Source organism: Pezoporus flaviventris, unplaced genomic scaffold (assembly GCF_033815535.1).
Source record: "Pezoporus flaviventris isolate CSIRO_AGI_PZ_B2104156 unplaced genomic scaffold, CSIRO_AGI_Pfla_v1 ptg000148l, whole genome shotgun sequence".
Classification (NCBI taxonomy): domain Eukaryota; kingdom Metazoa; phylum Chordata; class Aves; order Psittaciformes; family Psittacidae; genus Pezoporus; species Pezoporus flaviventris.
In genome coordinates, this window is record NW_026892696.1 from 1,774,993 (window position 1) to 1,795,738 (window position 20,746).

General features: G+C 46.4%; 2 protein-coding genes across 4 annotated transcripts in view; both read right to left on the reverse strand.

Annotated features, from left to right (window-relative positions):
* KAZN (kazrin, periplakin interacting protein) overlaps positions 1–11,353 on the reverse strand; it is a 218,921-nt gene extending 207,568 nt beyond the window's left edge. Inside the window, exon 1 of the mRNA XM_061479396.1 lies at positions 10,859–11,353. Coding sequence (XP_061335380.1) covers positions 10,859–10,979 — 121 coding nt within the window. The 5' untranslated portion in view covers positions 10,980–11,353. The remainder of the gene's footprint in view (positions 1–10,858) is intronic.
* Positions 11,354–16,625: 5,272 nt separating this feature from the next.
* Positions 16,626–20,746, reverse strand: part of PRDM2 (PR/SET domain 2) — a 73,811-nt gene continuing 69,690 nt past the window's right edge. For all 3 annotated transcript variants that reach the window (XM_061479321.1, XM_061479323.1, XM_061479324.1), the window contains one exon: positions 16,626–19,889. The gene's annotated coding sequence lies outside the window, so the exon portion shown is untranslated. The remainder of the gene's footprint in view (positions 19,890–20,746) is intronic.

Genomic DNA, 20,746 nt, shown 5'->3' on the forward strand with positions numbered 1-20,746 from the left:
CTGCAATGCCTTTTCTGGAGGTCCTACATGTGCAGAAATCTTTACAGGAGTTAATCCAGTTTAACTAACTGTGAATGTTAAATTCATGTTAAAATGTTAATGTTAAATTACTGTTAAATTACCCTTCCAGCTCATTTACAGTTCGCCTGGAAGATACAAGCTTTTTTATATCTGCAAAAGCAGCATTTTGCAGTTTACAGAAAACAAATCCTCACTTATCAATTTGGGCAGCCAACATTAATAACTCTTGATTTATTTGTGGTACTTCCCACATGATTAACTCTTCTTGGGGAGCAGAAAGAAATTCTCAGCTTTAGGTTAAGTAATTATTTGTAAAGCACATGTACAAATATAAATCCAAACCCCAAAAGTCTTTTTCCTACTTATTTCTAAGCAACCAACTCAGCTGGGGCTACCCATACCAGTAGCCTGACTCAAATCCATGCGGATTTGTGATGATGGCTCTTTGGTTTTCAAGTCCATGTTCGCAGCATAATAGCAAACAGGCAGAAAATGGAAAGATAAGCTCATGACAAACAAACTGCTCTCAGTTCTGCATTAGGTCACTGGGAATATATTCCCCAAACTGAATAAAACAAGGAAAAAAAGATTTAAAAAGCAAGTTTGAGGTTCTTTGAAAACGTTTGTTCTGTCTCTCAGAATACATTCCTTCTTTCCCCAGAAAACTTCATTTACTTAAAACGAGCACTTGACAGGGAATCAGGGTCATACCCAAGCAACTGTTAGCACTGCAAAGCAGGCACCAGCACAGCAACCACCGGGGGTCAGCACCACAGCAGAGGACATTGACAGGAACAGCAGCTTTGCTAGAAAAGCAGAATTATTCAGGTTGTGGGGATGGACCAAAGCCACGACCAGGCTGATGGGGAGCTGAGTCCGAGAGAGGGGCTGGATTATTTAGTAAGATTTGGTTCAAAGTCATGGATAAAGCTATTGTTTAAAAGTCCTTTGCCATCACCACCTGCCTACAGGTGAAAGAGAAGAGGAAGCTCCATTCCTTTGCAATCATAGAAATGGCATTGATTTAACGTGTTTGACACATAACTGGAATCTTCCCAGACTAAACAGAGCCCTTCAAGCACATTGTGCTGGAGATCCTTAACACAACAGGGAAAAACCTCTCTTGGCACCCTGTTAATGGAATACCTAGTGAGGCCGAAACCCTTTATAACGGTTACTGGAAGGAGTATCCATGCAAAATGGCCTGAACAACTTTTCTACCTCCAAATGAAAAGGTAACTTTGCGAACAGCCTGGAACTTCAGAGTGCAAACCTGCATGTGAGGGACAGTGCACATACCATGGGTGCTCAGAGCTCCACCTGCAGCAGCTGGGAAATAAGGATAGAAAGAGTGCATCAGAGCTGCCACAGCCCATCCCTGGCAGTGCTCAAGTCCAGGTTGGACAGGGCTTGGAGCAAGCTGCTCTAGTGGAGGGGGTCCCTGCCTGTGGCAGGGGTTGGAACTGGATGAGCTTTAGGGTCCCTTCCAACCCAAACCATTCCATGATGATTTAAGGGCACTGGGGTATCTTTGCACCAGAGTGCACCTGCCCTGAAACGCTTACAGTCCATTTAGGAACACATTAAACCTTATTTAAAGCCTCCGGATGTTATAGGTACACCCCCACTTAAGCACACAAGGATTGTTTATCATGGAAACACCAAGTCTTTGTGTTAGGCATTTGTCAAACTAGCCGTGAACCTTGAACACAGACCAATAAAACCAAGGGATCCTCCAGGTATTAAAGCAATCCTGGCAACCACTGCCTTGGAAGACAAGTGGGGTCAGAGGGGTATGCAGGAATTGTCCTGCCTTCCTCTGCTCAGGTAAACTGCAGCTGGAACATAGAGCCCTTACCTGTAGTTCTCCAGATATAGCTGTGTTTTGGTCAAGCATTACAGAAAGAGGCACATAACTGAGTTCTGGAGAGGCAGCACACAGAAGTTAATTACATCCATGGGAGGCATGGGACAGATGGAGAATGGTACATGAGCGAGAGGAATTCCTACAAGTTCTGCAGGTTTATGTCCCTGGCTGTGCACAAGTCAGGCCAGGCTCATGCTCAGAGCAAGGGCAGAGCTGACCTGTTTTCCTCTCCCCTCTCTAGCTGCCCAGAAGAGAACACCCCATCGTTCTGGGGTGGCCTGATGTTTGCAAGCTCTTGCGTTGCTGCTGCTCCACCTCTCCCGGAGCTTTCTGCAGAGTCACAGCAGCAGCAGTCAGCAATCCTGAGGGCAATCTGGCAAATCTGAAGCTGCGCTGTTCAGTTTTGCGGCCACTGAAGCACACGGTACCTTTGTTCCAGTGTCTGCAAAAGCAAGCTAACAATAAGCACTCCTGGAAGATAACCTGAGCAGCTCAATTGAGAGACAGAAACTATTTTTACCCACGCAGAAAGATGCTGCAGGGAGAATGAAGTTTCATTTTGCTGCAAGCTCTGTGTACACTCAGAGCATCAGATGCCTTTTGCTCTCCCAGACCTTTACAAACACTTTCAATTTCCTGAAATCTAACTTACTTCTTTAACCATTTAGTGGGGGCAGCAGTTTCAGCCATGAGGCCCAAATGGCAGAGCAGCAGTGATGCAGACCTCGTACCAAATGAATGCACTGCACCATTAACCGGGCTGCTGGCGATTTGCTGCAACGTCACTCTCTCCAGCTGCTTTACTGGGAGCTGTTAAAAACTGCTTTTGAACCAAGCCCTATAGAATGATACTGCAAAAATGCAGTATTCCTCATTTGTAACCCCTCTGCCACCAGCTTTGGGATATAGATTGTCTTTCCCTTCTGCAGAAAAAACATCAGTTTCTCTATCCTAACCTGTTTTCTTTTTACACAGAGGTTCAATGGCACTACACTTACATTCCCAAAACTAATGGAATTCAAACATAGTTTCTCCATCTCTTACGACTTCATATACTTGATTTCACTCAAAGCCAGGATAACGTACAGCTCTGTCAGGAGTAGTGTACTTTGGCTCTGGAGGAATGTTTTGGCTCATACATTTTCAGTTTCATCACTGCAGCCACTGCGTTAGCCAGGATGATAAAATACAAAAGCAATACCTCGACCTTGTTCCCTGTTTCCCAATTAAAATGATATTTTTAGTAAAACACTTACTTATCAGAATTTAGGCAAAACGTTCATTTCCATGATTCTCAAAAATCCCCACCTACCATTAAATAGGATAAGAGCACAGTAAAGGCAAATACCTTGCTTAACGCCATTTAGTCCACTTTCCCTTTAACAATGCATGGCTATTGAAATTGCCTCAGAGACCTCCAAAGAAAGAAAGGATAACAAATTCCTGTTGTAGCTGCAAATCTAATCACACGCATGTTTCCAGCTCATTATTTTGGTGTCATAAAAATATGATGGCTGCTTTCAATTTGAAGGAATTATTATATTCTTCTACTTCGCTGTTCATGAACATTGACAAACCCAAATTTGTCAGGAGGGGAGATGAGCACTACCCATGATTTAATCAGGAGGAAATCAGCTGCAGGTTAGTAGAGAGGTGCTGTGTCACTGAATCTCTCTCTTGGTGTGACAGGGGAAAATCTGTATTTCATTGAGGCAAAGTATTTTCAATTATTTCTTTCTGCTTTCTGTTGTTACATTGGGGTTTTTTTGGTCAGACACTAGCGGCATGCAGCAGTATCAACAACACTTTGGAAAAGTTTGAAGCCTGTTGTGAATTATAGAGAGATGTGGGTACATATACATCACTTCATACCTATTAGCACGCCGCCTCCTCCCTCCAATGACTCTTCTGTGCTGCTCTGCTTTTAGGCAGGTTAACCACATATACAAGGGACTCTCCCGTGTGTTACGTGGTGAGACACGGAGGCACAAAAGTTCAAAATGTAATCAGTTCCAAGTAATGTGAAGTTTGATGGCTTTGTAATGGAAAATAACTGCGGTGCTTGGCGGTAGTTGACATAGGTTCAGGCCCTCAGGGCCTCAATACAAAGGGTGTGAGAAAAGCAGAATAGAAGGACAGGACCTGGCATGGGGAGTATCCCGGACTAGCAGACGTCCAGGATGAGAGCAGTTAAACTAAGTGATAAGTAGGAGGCCAGGATGACTGCTATGTCTGTAATGTTAATTAAGCTTGTTGGGAAAAGTAAACGACCCTTGAAGACCGCCATATTTTGTATGCATGCCGGAAACCTTTTGGAAAATGATGTAATATGCCCAGTGACCATACAAGGATGACCTGTATAGCAATGCGGGGACACACGTTAGGAGGAGCTATCCCCCGTGTCTCCCGGCGCCCCAGTAAGGAATACCTGCTTGTCAGCTTGAAACTCTGCTGGCGAGTTTGTTCCTGGAGTTTTCTCCGAATCAGTGGCCATGGCGAGAGGGAGAAGCAGACCCACAGCACTGGGCATCTTGCTCAGCTCCCGCCTGCCGCCACATCCAGAGCACTACTTCGGGGAGTACAGCACCGAATCCATCTCTAGGAATGCGGATTTAGCCACAGGCTAAGTGCAGCTTTCCTCACTTAATGCCCAGATGCCCTACAGTCATGCTTTTGGAAAACACTGGTTTTCTCCCCTCTTCAAAGCAGGTACAATCCATCACCCTCAGGACATGATCCACTATTTGGCCATTAGAAACAGATAAACCGTGCTGTAAGAGACCCTGACCCATCATCTCAGCCCTGTGCCACAATTCCCACGAGCTTTTCCAGTGCAAACACCCCAAACCAGGAAACCCACTCACACATAACAAACCCTCCAACCTGTCAGCCGCCGTGGGGACCACTGACATGCCATCTCTGTTGATTTCCATGCACTTCACAGCAATGTTTCTAGAGTATTAGCTAGCAATTGTCTTCTGTGCCCCTGTCCTTCAGAGCCCTGTGCAGCATCCCCCAGGTAACCTGCAGCTTCCCCAGCAAATAACAACAGTTACGAAAAGGAGAACGCTGTAAAGCAACAGAAGGCATAAACAGCAAGTGAGCTCCATCCATAAGGCACTGATCACCATTTTTCCTCCTGGGGAGCACAGTGCTACCGAGCAAAGTGAAGGAAGAGATAAAAGAGATAAAAGTCACCTTTTTTTTTTTTATCCCTCGTAACAGCTCATTCCACTGGGTGGAAAAGAAAAATAGTTGTGATCTTCCCATTTCATTTCTGTGGCCCCTTAATCTATTCAGCTCAGGCAGGAGCACGTCATCTGTCAAGGCAGATTTTTACTTACTGCTTCTCTGGGGGGAGGTAAATGACTTTCCTTCCTAGTGCTGGAGCTGGCCCTGGAGAGAATCAGATAATCCTGTTCTCCCCCAAAACACAAAAGGCTTTTGGAGTAGTTTGTTTCTGATACATTTCTTGTCATCTCAGAAAAACAGGGGTTTGGTTTTGACAGAAATGACACCTCTTTCTACAACAACACACACAACGTTATTTAGCATGACAATAGCACGCACGGAAAGTTGGCAGGGATCTCATCTACATGTTCTTAAGCACCATAGTGCTGAGCACAGAGATTTATGCTGGTTGCTTTCAAGCCTGCCATAATACCAGGAGGTAGAGCTAGATGACAGCTCCACCCCAAGGGAAAACAGCAGTCTTCAAGAGCAGGCAGATTTAGTAAAATGGGAAAAAGCACCATTTCCATCCCTGTATGAAATGCCAGCAACATAACAGGCCTTCACGTTGTAACACTGCAGTCTATTTTATTTCCAGGTGTCTGCAGGGCTGGCCCATAGTCCAACAGCTTCATAGAATTAACTAGGTTGGAAAAGACCTTTAAGATCCTCAAGTCCAACCTTCTGGTACCTGCACTGAGCATCACAAGGCTATTGCCCAGGAGGACCAGCCTCTGGGATCACCGAATTCATCTCACCTCACTCAACTGATACGTATTTCTGTTTCTTATGTCCCCAAACGCAGGAAATCTGCTGCTCGTGCACAGACCTACCCTATGGCACGCTGATTAATCAGGACTGTTGCAATCGTCTTTGGAACCAAAGTCTCTTTGCTGTACATACGCACAGGGTCTTCTCTTGGGAGAGCAAATGAAACAACTTGTTACCATTAAAAATTTATTACAGACTAATGCCTGTAGGAAACCTAATGCACTGAGAGCCAAGGAACACATTTCTAGCCCCGATTCTGTGTGGTCTCAAACCAACTGATCCAAGCGGGTTTCACGCTGACTGTTTTCTCTTGTCGTCCGTGAGAGGAAAGAAGAGCTGTCACAAGGGCTTAGCTCAAATGTGCTCGTAGCTTGAGCCTGAGCTCGCGGAAGGGTTGCACTTACGGAAACCCAAGACCAGAAAGGGTTGCGGGTTTGATATGAACCTGTTAAATCATCTTTCATCACACATATGTGGCAGAAGATGAGAGCGATGTGGCTCCCTGAGTGCCTGACGGGCACTCCTAGTCTCAGCTTTTGGGAAGAAGGTAAAACCAGATCACCTCTGCTCTGTTTCAGCTGCAGGTAAAAGGTTTGAAACCAGATCCTGTTTGGCTGGTGCTTAATTAAATCATGGAAAAATGCACAAGGGACTGAAGGACAGAAGTATGAGAGCACAGATGGCAAATGCTCACCTCCTCAGCTTCATTTTGAAAGGTCAGAGATGTTCTTCAGCGTTTTATGAGGGGCTGTGATTTTCCCCAGAAGTTCTTCCCATGTGCCCAGTATGTGCTTTAGATCAGCAATGATATTAGTGAAGCTTTCTTAAGAAAGGCCTTGGCTATAAAGGAGTTATTAGGCAGAGCAGTGTCCCACCTGGAAAAGCAGTAAGTTACAGACAAGCATGGATCTGAGGGTTTATTTTTAAGAACCCCTCCCTGCCCTGCTGCAGCTTTGCTCCTTTGAAAGCTGTCAGGGCTGGTTTGCCCTCAGACCTTGCTCGTGTACTAGCAAATCCGTCTGCTCTGTCACTCTCTGGCTCCTTTCCTCATCAGGCAGTGCAGTGCTGTGAATTCAGCACCTTACAATTGCTTAAAAGCAAATCAGCACACCTATAGTGTCTGATGCAACAAATCAGGGCATTTCCTTGCGTAAGTGTTCAGTATAACTGAAAGATAACATGGAAAAGTTTCAATGCAACATCTTAAAGCCTCAATGATTTTCAAATCACCCTAAAGCTTTCTTGTTCTTTCTGGTCCATTTTGAACCAAGTTCCTTATTTCATAACCAATGGAAAATTAACTGGAAAGATATAAAAAATAAACCAACTTGGAGCCTAACAAAATGGCAGCATCTGTAAGCCAAAGAATATATGGAAAAGGACAATCTAATGGAGCAGTGAGTCAAGGCTGTGAGTCCAAAAAACTGCATCATGGTCGTGGTTTAAGCAAAACAAGTTGCTCGGAACTTGCCTGTGTATAAAGTGGTTTCTCTGCTAAGCCTAATTCTTCAAGAGAGTCCTCAGCTCTCTTTGAGCTCTGGTCTCACTCCATGTATTCAATACTTCCTGGGAGGGCAGAAGGGAAATACCCTTCAAATCCTCAGTCTCTCCCATTTTGAAGTCTGAAAGATTTCTAATTGACACTACCAGTTTTTTATTATTATTTTTCAATCCAGAAGCAGCCAAATGGAGAAACCCAGACCCTTTCACCCCAGTATTGGCAGTATTTGTAGATTTATCTGTGCCAGATTCAAATTCGTGCTTCAGACATGAAAGATGCTCCTTCATTCCCTGGCAGACAGGACTTCCAGCTAAGATATGAAAGATTTAGGATTAGGTTATGAAGACAGCTTCTTTCCCAATTACTCCTTTTGGAAATCACCACCCTTGGAGTTAGGTTCAACCAGGTGAAAAACCAATCAACGTACATGGCTTGCCCATGAAATGAAAACCTTATTCTCTGAGCAATTCTAGACAGGACTTACAGCCCCCCTTTTAAAATCACACTCTCTTGAAAGGTGAGCATGTCCCCAGATGACACTGACAGATCCTTCAGACATCAGGCACATTTAAAGCCTGAAACAGCAAGAATTGCCTGCCTGGGAAAACTGGAGTTCCATCAGCGAGCTCCAAAGGAGGAGTTAAGCCAGCTGCAGTGTTCCAATCTGCACTACTCCCTGTGCTCAGTGCACACAAAACCCCACGTAACTGCAAGGAACACATCCCACCAAACAAATGTATGGAGGCACAGTAAACTTGGTAAAGTAACAACAGTACAGTGGGGTAGAGTAGGAAGATCGAAGACTAATTTTCAAGAGAGCATCCTATATAATAGACAAGTAAACAGTGCTTCAGAGGTTAAACAGAGATCAAGTACTTCCACAAAGGACGAAACAGCTTTGGAGCAGAGCTCCCATATGACAACACACTCTTTAGACTAATATTGTGATTACCATACTACATCCCAGGGTATTATGCAAATCTACAAAAGCTATGCATGAATAATCAGCCAATTATGCAGAATGAGACACAAAAAACTTCAAGCCTTCCATCAACTGGAAAGACATGCAGCTGGCTGGAGACAAGTTAACTTTCAAGGCATTCAGTACTGGCTTTTCAGAGCAAGTTACTGAAGAGCAGCATTTGACACAAGGGGACACACATTTGCAAGAGCATCACGCACCCTCCGCTCTCTCCTTCAAGGACAGACACTGCTACACAAAACCCAAGCATATTCTGGAAGCAGATCCCCGATCTTCTTGCAGGTGCCTTGGAGCAAAGGCAGAAGCTATAGAAAATCGAGCTCTTTCCAGGTGGTACATGAAAGCTGTGCTGTCAATTCTGTGATTTATCTGGAGTTCAGTATTTCTGCAGGCACATAACCTGACATTTAATTCAGGCCAGAACCTTTAACATTCAAGCACATCACAGTTATTAAAAACAGCCCAAATGTCACCATCAGCAGTGATGTGGTACTTGAGTGCCTACAAGTCTTGCTCATGAAATCTGGCCTGTAGAGGTGAGAACTTGGCCCCACACACAGCTCCTCAGAAATCACTGCAGAAGATTCACAGGATCTTGGGTTTATGGTCTGTAAAGGCCTTGCGCAGCCCTACACGATGCAGTGACCTTTTATAGCTCACCCCAAGTGTCACTTTGAGCATAGGACATAAATAAATTATGGAGCTTGGCATCCCAAGCCTGTATCCACTCCTGCTCCCTTAGGGCACATTAAAACCCCAGAGTACAGTGGCAGCTTACACAGGCCCTATGAACACAGGCAAATCCACAAACACATCAACCAAAATGCTGCTTGCAGGTATGCTGAGCTTATATTGTCATAAGAATAGGAATGGAAACAGATGTATATCACATGTATCTACCCATTTGCTTTGGGTATCAGTGACTCTCATGGCAGCCACCCCTACATTGCATTGTACCTTGTACCTGCAGGCTGCACATGCCCGAGAAGGCATCTAGAAAATCCTGCTAAAATGATCCACACAAAAGGAGAAAATCTTATGGTTGCGTTACTGAGGTGGGGTTCAACAGCCCTGGAATCACAGGTTTCCTCTCTGGGGTTTCTACAGGAAAGAGAAACCAAACTAAAACGACCACTTACGCTTTCCCAGCTGATCAGTCTTACTAATTCGGAAAAGACATTGCTCACCCAGGACTAGGGCTTTTCACACATCTCCTCTCTGCGTCACATCCAGTACAACAGATCCAGTACCTTTGGACTGATCCCAGGCCGTATAATACAGAATATTAACACCAAACCCTCTTGAAAAACTGCCTGCCATTTCCTTGGAGGCAGCAGCATGGTCACAGGCCTGATGAGCTGGGGATATGTCGGCTATGGAGTCACTCTCCAAGCTCAGCCTGTGCAAGTACTATGAGAGGCACAACAGAAGTCACCCACAGATCTGCAGCTAACCCCCAATACGTAATATTTTGTATCTCAGCACAGAAACAGCAACATTACAATCAAACCTCATTAGTCACAGAATCAGCTGGGGAGAAGAGAGAGAAAAAGAGGAAAGGGGGGATGGGACACTTTGGAGAATATATGTGCAAGATACATGGCACCATCCAACAGTAATAATCAGGTCCCAGTGAAACAAGCCCTAGAAATTCAGAGCAGATGTTATCATTGCTAAAACCCAGGCTTTCTCCACAGCTGCAAATAAATACATCCATCCATTCTCCAAGCTACCTGGAAGCAGGGGTAGGGAAAAGATTCATTGTACTAATCTGTCTTGGGTACTCTCAAGTATGAAGGAGGATGCAGGATGCTAGAGCAAAGCAAGAGGCAAAAATTTAACATCTGGGATAAGCCATGTTACACACACCCTTCTTAATACCCAAAAGCCACAAACAACGTGCAACCAGGCCCATCTGCAGAGACATTACAAGTGTATGAAAACACCTGGGAAAGGGAACAGAGCTTCTAGGTGCTATGGTAACAGAAACAGCCAGAAGAAGCAAAGGAAAACAACCAAACACTTTGTCCTTTGTCAAATTGAACACCGAAGTAAAGATCCACACACCACGAGAGGCTCTGTACTGCAAGAGTCACCCTCCAAAACTGCAAACCAGCCTCTAGTTGGAAAGGCATTGTTTTGAAACTGGAAAAATTGCTATACATGTCGTGTACACATCCAAACACAATGGGAACATCCTCTACCAGGCAAAGAGCAGTTTGCTCCAGACCACGTTAACCCAAAAACGTGCAATCACCCCAACCCTTGCCTCGTAGTTGTAACTATTTGGACACAAAGGTTTTAGGTAGTTTTGGGAGAAGTTGAGGGAGCTACACAGATGTGACAGTAGTCACTCCAACTTTCCCTTTGGATAAGACCAGGTCTGATGAAGAACTTGGGAAAGACGATGGGAGGGAAGAGATCTGCAAACCAGGAGATGAGATGCAGGACGATGAGGTTGTACTTGCACACGTTTCTCTCTTACCTGCTTCCATAAGCTGGCACTGCTGCCCGAAAACATGTGAGAAGGTAACAGGGCCTGCTGCAGAGCTGGAGGTCACCGGAGGGGAGTCCATAGCAATCTTCGAGTCCTTCCTGTTAGTCATGGGGCTGAGCCCAGCAGCTCTGAGAAGCTTCTGTCCCCCCTCAGCGGGCAGAAGGAGACCCCCCGAGCAATGGTGCCTCTCCCCCAGCCCGGAGGATGCTCCTTCCTCCCTGTTCAAGGTGGAGCAGCAGCACGAACGGGTCAGGGGATTCTCACTGGTACCTGCATTGAGACCTCTCTGCCTCTTCCAGGAGTCCTGTGGCGTGTCCCAGGCAGGGCTGGTGGCCTCAGGCACAAACAAGCATTAAGCAACGAGGACCGACCTCTTCTAGGGTATCATCCATAGCCACAGCAGAGACATGAGTCTCTTTCCTTCTTGCGGAGCCAAAATGTCCAAACCCAGCCGCTACCTTGCCCATGATCTTCGGCACATCTTCTGAGAGGAACACGAGGAGTTTTCTGCCCTGGACCTCAAACCTGCCCCTGCCCCCGGCCCCTGAGGGGGGCACGGCAGATGCTGAAGCACCAGAGCGATGCCCGCTGCTCTCGGCCTTCCGAGCCCAACCTCCCCGTTGGGAGCTCAGCGCAGGAGCCCCGCGGAGCAGCCGGTGCGGTCCCGGCGGCTCCCGGCGCAGGCCCCGCGCTCCGGCAGCCCCCAGCGCGCCCCGGCCGCGCGGTTCATTCCTTCCTCTCGGCCCGCTCCCCCCTTCCCTCGGCAAAGCAGGCGCGGGGGAGGAGACTGCAGGCGCGGTTAAATAACGCCTCCGCTGCCCTGCTGCAGTGTCCCTCCCTCCCCGTGCCCGGGTGCGGCGGCTCTTCCCGGAGGCACAAGGAAGCGCTAGCCCAGCCGGGAGCGTTAACCCCCTCACGCCTCTTCCGGAGGTACCCAAGGGGAAGGAGCGGGTAGCGCAGGTACCCAGAAACCTGCCCATGGATGCCCTTGGCTTTGCCTCCCGCAGGGCTGGGGCTGCTGCGCCTCTTGGGACGGAAACGTCAGCCAAGGCGGTTTGTGTGCAGGAGAAGCCAGGAGTTAACTCGCGGGGAAGTCTGGCTCGGCTGATTCATCTTCACTTTAAAAACTCCCTCTGCCAGGGCAGAGGATGCTGCCTGCAGGAGCCCTGTGAGTCACCGGTGCTTTCCAGGAGCGCTGCGGGGGACACAGCGCACCGCAGATGGAAGACTGCCGGGTTCCAGCAGCAGCCGGAGCAGGAGAGGCGCCTGCAGGTAGCTCAGACCCCGATGCAGCAGGGAGGTGTCCTTAGCCCCCGTCTGCAGCAGGGAGAGGCAGAGACTTGCCCAGGGCCGCCTGGAGGTGTTTTAGCAGTGGGGAATTGAAGGCACGTCTCCTGCGCTGCGCTGCGCTGCGGGCGCCGCTCATCCAGCGATGTCACCGCACAGGGAGGATGCTCAGGCAGGAGCTGCTGCTGCCCTACAAACCCGGCTTTGTCGTTTTACTGTATCTATCTGCCCCCTTCTGCTCATAGTCCAAAGAAACTGGTAGATGTAGCACTTTTAACAGCTGTCTAGCCTAGTTCTGTGCTGAGAAAGCTATTGCCTCCCATGAGGCTGCTCCTTTCTGTAACGATTGCTATAACTAACATCTTCATCAGGGACACAGATAGTGGGATCGAGCGCACCCTCAGCAAGTCTGCAGATGCCACCAAGCGGTGTGGTGCAGTTGACACACCTGAGGGAGGGGATGCCGTCCTAAGGGACCTGGGCAGACTCCACGTGGCCCCATGTGAACCTCATGAGGTTCAACAAGGCCAAGTGCAGGGTCTGTGTGTCCCCGACATTCTCACTCTGTTGCCTGCTGTGACCATGTCCAGCTGCCAGAGCAAGCTGTCATTTGGACGAAGCCTACTGATACTTGAAGCCTACAAGAGCAGGCTCTAAAACTATGCAAAACGCCAGAAAAGCCGGCATTAAATGCCTTAGTGGCATTTAATTTGGTGGGAAGTGGTAAGTGAAGAGCAAAGAGAGCCAGTTCTACATTTGGCATCATCTCATGCAACGCGTACTCCTGATCATGTATCGCATATCTGCAAAATCCACCACATGTCTAGCACTGAAATATTAAAGTATAACTTAAAAAAACCCAACCAAACAAAAAAGTTATGCGGGAGGCTGCCTGAAAGTCCCTTTTCCCTATTTTCTTAACAAACTCTTCCAGCTCTCCAGGATTTTAGGGAGTTTTAGTGTTGCAGAGCAATTCCCAGGTATTTTCCCCAGTTTCATTATGCATTAGAGGAGTGCATTGAAAGTTATTGAAAAGCCAAAAACAACTATCAAAAGTCTTAGAAAATGGGTATTGTGCAGGTGCTAAGGAGTCTGGCACTGGTAGGATGGGCACCCTGGCTGTAAGAAAGCTTCTTACGTAATGGAAATAGAGAAAGAGGAAGAAATGAGAGGAAATAGAGAAAGGGAGAAGTGTTGAAGCCAGTTTGCTATTTGATTTGATTCAGTGACATGGACAGTGGGATTGAGCACGCCCTCAGCAAGTTTGCCGATGACACCGAGCTGTGTGGTTCGGTTGATACCCTGGAGGGAAGGAATGTCATCCAGACGGACCTCGACACGCTTGTGAGGTGGGCTGATGCCAACCTCATGGAGTTTAACCATGCCAAGTACCAAGGTCCTACAGCTGGGTCGGAGCAATCCCAGCACAGCTACAGGTTGGGCAGAGAAGAGATTCAGAGCAGCCCTGCGGAGAAGGACTTGGTTAAACTCATTACACCAATAGAATGGGCATTTTGTTACAGTGATATTTAACATCTCTAGAAACACCCTGTGTGAGAAAGGGGCTTTATTCACAACAGTGTTCTTAGTAGCAAAGGATTGTGGAATAGAGGAGGACTCAGGAAAGAACACTGACAAATTCAGATGTTACTTACTGAGATGTCACCAGCAACGGATGGTAGCAAGTGAGAACTCATTTCTTGTGTGTCAGAAGTCAGTGTTTCACTGTTACAAAGCAGACACAAATGAGAAGCTTGCAGCACACACTGTGACAAGGAGGGCTGGCCAAATCACTGGCTAGATGCATGGGGAGGTATGGATGCAATTATTCCTCTGCAGACACCACTGCTGAAACCAGGTCTGGAACATTTATGCAATCCCTATGCCTGTATCATGCAGAGAAAACTGAGTAATGAGTTTGAAGCAATACACTTAAGGTCTGGCATCAGTTACAGCACTATTTCCCCTTCCTTCAGATGACGTCTCCGTTAGTTCTTGCCTGAAAGAGAATTTTGTTTGGTTGGGTTTTATTCTTTCCAAAAAATAAAAGCTGGAATGGCACAGAAGGAAATGATGTAAGTGGTGAAGAGAGAAAAAGTCAAACTCTAAAAGACTTAAATAATTCTTTGGGTAGTTTATCAAAGTAAGCCTGAGGTATGGCTTATTTGATGTATAAACATCCTTGCAGAAAAGAAATATCAACTATGAAAGGACCCTAATTAGTTGATGCTAGGCACAAAGGGAAGTTGAACTCGGGGACGGACATTATCTACTAGACAGAGTACTAAAGGAGATCATCTGGGTATTTCACATCCCAAGGTTAAACTAAGATGCAATCCTAAATCAATGCACCCTAGGTAAGCCTTAATCACTGCACTTCCTAGAGAAATCAGAGGATGAAGTTCAGGGAGTATCAGTTAAGTATTCCAGCTGTAGGAAGATTCAATGTATAAACATTATGTAGATGACAAGATAACAATGAGCAAGATGTCTTATAGTGCCAATTTTCTGACGTAATGCTTGTTCCCAAACAGTGTGCTCCACAGAGGATGTGGAACACCCTCCCGCTGGAGGGGTGAGAAGGAGATGAGCCTGGAGATAGCACCCTCCTGCCTAGCTCTGTGCACAGCCAATGGCACAAAGAAAAATGAATAGAGAGAAATCTATTCAAAACCCTGTGGAAGTCAAGGTGACCCAGAACTTAGCGGAGCAGTGAAAGGAGGGGGGAGACTATTTGCATGAGCATCTCATATCTAAGAATATTTCCAGAGCAGTCTAATCTTTAACAACTGCCTCTTCTCCTTCCAAGGCAGCTGCAAAGCAAGTCATAAAGCAAATGCAAGCACAGCTTGAAATTCCCTCCTACCCCCAGCACCTGTCTGTCCCCCTCATCTTCTTCACTGGAGAGTAAGTGGTGCTTGTTCCTGACCAGTAGGCCAGAACGTGCTTCCCTGTCAGCTTCCCAGGCTGGCTCATCCCTAAACCCAGCGGAATGTCTCTCGCATCAGAAGGCACAGCGCTGTTTGTGTGTGCCCTCTGTGCCCTTGTGGGACCAGGCTGGGAGTATCACTGCTCCTTCCCCCAGGCTGCTCATCACCAGGCACAACTACCCCTGAGCAATGACCTTGGCTTGGTGCAAGCCAAAGGCCTGGAGGTGAAAGGCTCCATTGCTATAGTGCAGGAAAACGTTACTCAGCAGTGCCTGATGTACGTTTCTATTCCTACTGCTCTTCCACAGCCCACATCCGAGGTGACAAGATGCTGGGGATCTCGGGTGTGATGTACTTGTCTCCTCCATGTCCACTAAGTGTTGGTTTGGAGATTTTTCCTGAGCATACACAATGCTCTGGGTGTCCTATCGCCTTGAAAGACCATTTACAATTGGCACCAGCATCAAAGTCTCAAATAGCCTCACCCAGACACTCTGCTCCCAGCAGCATCTTGTTCTCTGCATCCTCCTGCCTCCCAGCAGCTGCAAGCAGCACAATACACACGGTGTAAGTAAAGCAGTACTAAGGCAGCAGCTTCACTGCAGGTTTTTCTCCTTGCCTGTTTTTGAAGGTAGCCTTCTCCCCCAAAAGCCACAGCTCTTACAAAAAGGAGTAGTTACTGCTGCTTCCCGTGGTGGCTCAGAGCAGTGGAAGTATGTAGCAGTTTAGGTTGAGAGTATTTCAGAAGTTCCTCATGGAAGGAACTGAAGCTGAGTGGCATTTAATAAAGATCAGGTAGGCTGCAGCACTGTGAGCTGTGAGGCTGCTGCAGGCAAGGCAGCAAGGTGCAGTGATGGCAGCAATGATCTTTTACCCACAGATCACATTTATAATGCATAAAGAATCTTCAGATTTTCTGGGGTGAAAGAGCCACTTTTAGCATATGTGAAATTAACATTCATACCTACGCTTCATCTGTTCCCAAACCTGTTTGTTGTATCTGCCATTGTTTTTAATAGCTGAATTAATGCAGCAGTGATGAATGGCTGCACACTGAGTCCCTCAAGTAAGCGCCAAGTTCCACAGCCCTGGAAAGGTGTAAAATTCCCCTTGAGGTGTGATGGAGCAAATCCTTGAACCAAGATGAATGAAACAGGGATCATTTCTAGGAAGTGAAATACCTCCCACTTCCCACCTTGCTCAAACCTTCACCTTCCCATAGCTACAGAAACCCTTGGTGTTCATTGTGTTGTGTTGCTCCCACAACGCTACAAGAGCTTGGGCTTTGAATGGAGAGTCCAAACTACAAAGAGCTTCTGTGCTGCTCATCCAGCCCTGTAGACCCAGAGTCTGAAGCTCTTGGGAGAGCTCAGTCTGCAGTAACCACACGCTTGGAGCTTGACAGACCAAGGTGACATTTCCATCTCCTTCCTCCCCTCCTGCCTCCTGCCCCCCATCCCACTGTTTCAGAACTGGACTACATCGAATCTCCATTTTGAACACTTCCTCTGCTGGAATAACCATCACTATTTCCATAATGCTGTTTGTCACATGAATTTATTGTTCTTTTTCTTTACACGGCAGACAGACAACAGAGCTTTCAGCCCTCAGAGGAATGGTCAGAACCCACAAACCAACCAGGTTCCACCACATCTCCACACGGTTGATTCTGTATAAGCATCTCAGTATCAGCCTTGTCCCGAGAGCACTGCGGAGCTACCGGTGTCACTAATTCCTACATGCAAAACCTGAGCTTGTTCCCCACCCTCTCCTTGGATTTTCATGAGAACTTGGGATATTGGTCAAGAGCAAAATTCCACGTTTCAGCAGCAGGCACGGGGGGAGCTTAAAAATTTGCTGCAAAACTGTGAAAATCTGCCTTGGGCAATAAAAAATGGCAAACTTTCCTGAATTTACTGTGGATAAATAGCAGAGCAATGACACCATTTGAACTGATCCTTTTTTTCTGCAAGAAAAAGCAATTTCCCCCCCCCCCCCAACCTCCTGCTTTTGTTATCTGAGGGAAAACAAGGAAAAGTCTGGTGCAACCATGGGGTGTTTCTTGTCAGTGGCGTGGATATTCCTCTGCCCCAGCTTCGACGCCTCAGACAGAGCAGTACAATATAAAGCTGTGTGCTCCGGTCTCTTGGCTGAGTAACCCGCGTTATAAAACTTTAAAAACAGAGCATTTACAACCAGGAAGGACATAAAGACGTGCTTTGAAAAGTGTAAATACATATTTACAGGCTCATGTGAGAAAGCAGAATTCCTCTGGGGAAAACAAATGTTCCTATATCACAATTTACACACTTATCTCCTTGAGTTTGTCCGTTACTGTAGTTAATACCACACTAAAAAAAGCAGCAAGAATAAATTGCACAAAAGCGACCTCTTCTAACCTCATTGGTATGCCTTAAAGGCACTAAACTCAGCAGCATCCGTGCCAGACACTCTGTACTGAATTTCACTTACTGTTGCTGGAAGTTGAAGGGATCTCAGAAGAACGGAGCGTTCAAAGCAGGATTTGGGCTGCATGGCAAGAACGCTCTTCCCTGGCAACAATCCTTGTGTGACCAAGGAACGTTTATACACTCAGGGTGATCTCTGCACTCAGGAAAGCAAGGGAACATCATACCGGTGCTTTAAGACAGAGGAGACCGGAGCTAGATTTTATTAGCTCCGTATATTCAGTTTTCAGATGATCTAGATGCTGTCCACACATGCAGGAAGAGAATTGAAAGAACAGGGTTTACCATACTAGTACTAGATGATGAGAGGAAGGAGAAAACATGGAGAGAAAATACATTAAAACTTCAGACATCTTGTGCAAAACTGAAGCGAGCTGAAGTGATCAGGGAGCTCTATGTACACGCCAGCTTCTCTGAGATACGCCTAAGGCCAGGAACTTGATTTCTGTGCTATTTGACCACGGTTTACCAAGCTGCCAAGCAGATCTGGATACTCGCTTCCAACTGGTTTGGATGGATGATGAGAATCTGTCTTCCCAGGCTACTGCGAACAGTTTCAGCCTTCTTTTGGGATTGCTACATCACATAGGGAAAGAGGAAATTATTGCTAGCAAAAAAAGCTCAAGAGGGGACAAATCCTAGAGCCAGAGCAGCCAGCAGTGGCAGGGGCTCTCCCCACAAAGCCTGCACTCAATGGTATCAGTCTTGAACTTCCAACATGGAAGGGGATGTAGCTTTTTATGGCTCATGTAGTTCTCAGCAGCTCAGCCTTCCCCCAGACCACAATTGCACTTAGAAAGCCTCCAGCAGGGGTTTATCCAAAAAAATCTGTAGCTGGGTAATAGAAGATCCCGAAGACCTTTTCTTTCCAACTCAAACAACACGTAGCTAAAACAATTTCACAATGCACAAACCCAATGGTTCTTGTTTAAAGCTTTTGGATTCATGTTGAACAATTTGATTCTCAGCAAAACTATACAAAATTAACTGTTTTCAGTAATTTCATACATATATATTAATATATATGTCATATACATATGAAGATATATCTAAAATTGATCTCTTTTTTTTCACTTTTCCAGGGAAGGAGTATCAACCGGGCACTTAATTTTTCTTACCTAACTTGTGCATACACAGATGTATGCTTATCTGTGTGGAGTGCAAAGGCAAGGAGAGGAATAAACTGGCTGAAATAGGGGGAAAGAGGGCAATCACCCCCCTGGACTCCTTGAAAAACCCCAAACCCGGATGCTACCTTAGCAGGGATCCTGCAGTAACTTATCTTGACAGAAGGAATCCTTCATCTTGTCTTGAGATGAAGGGGTCTGGGGAAGCACCCCTGGTAGATGATGCACCAGTGTGTGATTGTCACCATTTTGGAACAAGAGGTAAGAGACCTTTTTTGCACTGTGTTTTACCAACTGACCCATGTGGTTCTGCAACTTGTCTATCCTGGCTGCCAGCTACCTTCATGGATGTCCTCTCTGCTGGACCACTGTAACAGAACATGCTTGCATTGAGGGCTGCAATCACAAGCTCTGTATCTAAGGAGAAATGTCACTTGGTACTGCACAGCAACATGCAAGTTTGATACTCTAAATAAATCAATCCTGACTATGACAGGAGCACCAGGCCAGCAACAAATGTAATGGCAGCTTTTGAGAAATGGATGCTTATCCCTTTATGAAACTGGGTGACCAGTGCACTTCACAGGTGGACTTCCCAAAAACTAGTGGGTCCTGACCCACTTGGAAAGCAATGGCATTACGCCCATTAAAGCTAATGGTACAAAGTCAAGAGACTGGGATACCCCCAGACTTCAGATGTGGAAACCTCAGTAAAACCTACCACTCCCCTCATGGATTTCCATGGGATGCCCCATTCTTTACCCGTTAGGATGTAAAGCAGGAACTAAAAGGATGTAACAGTCTTTTCAGAATTGAATTGCATAGTATGTTAAACCCCTCTGTGTTCACCAGGAGGAGGAGACTCATCCAGACCCATCAACCCTCTGAACACGCTTCATCTGCCTGCAAGTGTCTGAACACTTCTCGACGCTGGATGGGGACATGCGGACTCCATGCACAGGGGACCCCGAGATCACCCCTCACCAGCAGCCACAGCTCATCACTCCGGAGAAGGCAGGAGGCCTGCTCTGTGCTCTCTCCCTCTGGAAGGAAGGACGACGTGACAGCAAGCGAGCCAGTGCTTCCAGCAGAAGAAACTACTGTCCCTGTTACCTGCTGAGGGAGCTGTCTCACCTCGTGTGAGAAAAAGCAGGAAAGGATAATGCTTGAGGATCACTTCACCTCACCTTTTCCAAGTTCTTAGTACCTGAAAACACAGAGAGTTGCATTTAATCAGTGTCAGCTTTAAGAATCAGTAGTCAGAGCACCTGCCCCGTTACCCTGAGCTGGGAGCAGGGAGAAGATGCCCCCGATTTCACTTGTGTAAAGTCAGTTCTGTGTTAAGGCTTCCCACAACTGAACGGTCTATGCCTTAGGGGGGGACGTTAACATTTCCTTAGCAAACACCCCCATCATTCAGGAGATAATAAACTTCACAATCTCACTAATTTGTCCCCCAGAAGTTATTTTTCTGAACATACTTAACAAAGAATAAATTTCAGGCTGCAGCATCTTGATTTTGCTGGCTGTTTTAGCTTTACACATGTATCATGTTCCTTAGCTGTTACAGCAGCATAAAGGAGGTATCTGTGTGTTACAGATAGGGAAATGAAGCAGCAGAAGACAGTGTCTTGTGTAAAGTCAACCAACAGGAAATTCATTCAGCTTCACCAACGCCACTGGGCCAGGTCATTAATTTGTCCCAGCCCCTATAAGCTTCATTACATCAGTTTATCTCACCACAGTCCCAGCTAGTGTCTTTGTATATTATTGTAACAGTGCAATTTGCATTGTAATAGTGGTCCTGGAGCTTCTGGCATCCAACCAAAGCAGCCAGGCACAACACACATTCCCAGGCATACTTTCTTTTGGTCAGAGCTAGTAATTCATTCAGCATTTACACATCCAGCTTAAAAGATCTCAGAGCACTTTACTCTGTACTACGATCAGATACAAACAGCACTTTCTTCCAAGATGGGGACAAACCTCATCCTTACCAAAATCACCACCATCTTCAAACCTCCTCCTCCAGCACCCAGAGGAGCAACAGAACACCTCATGGCT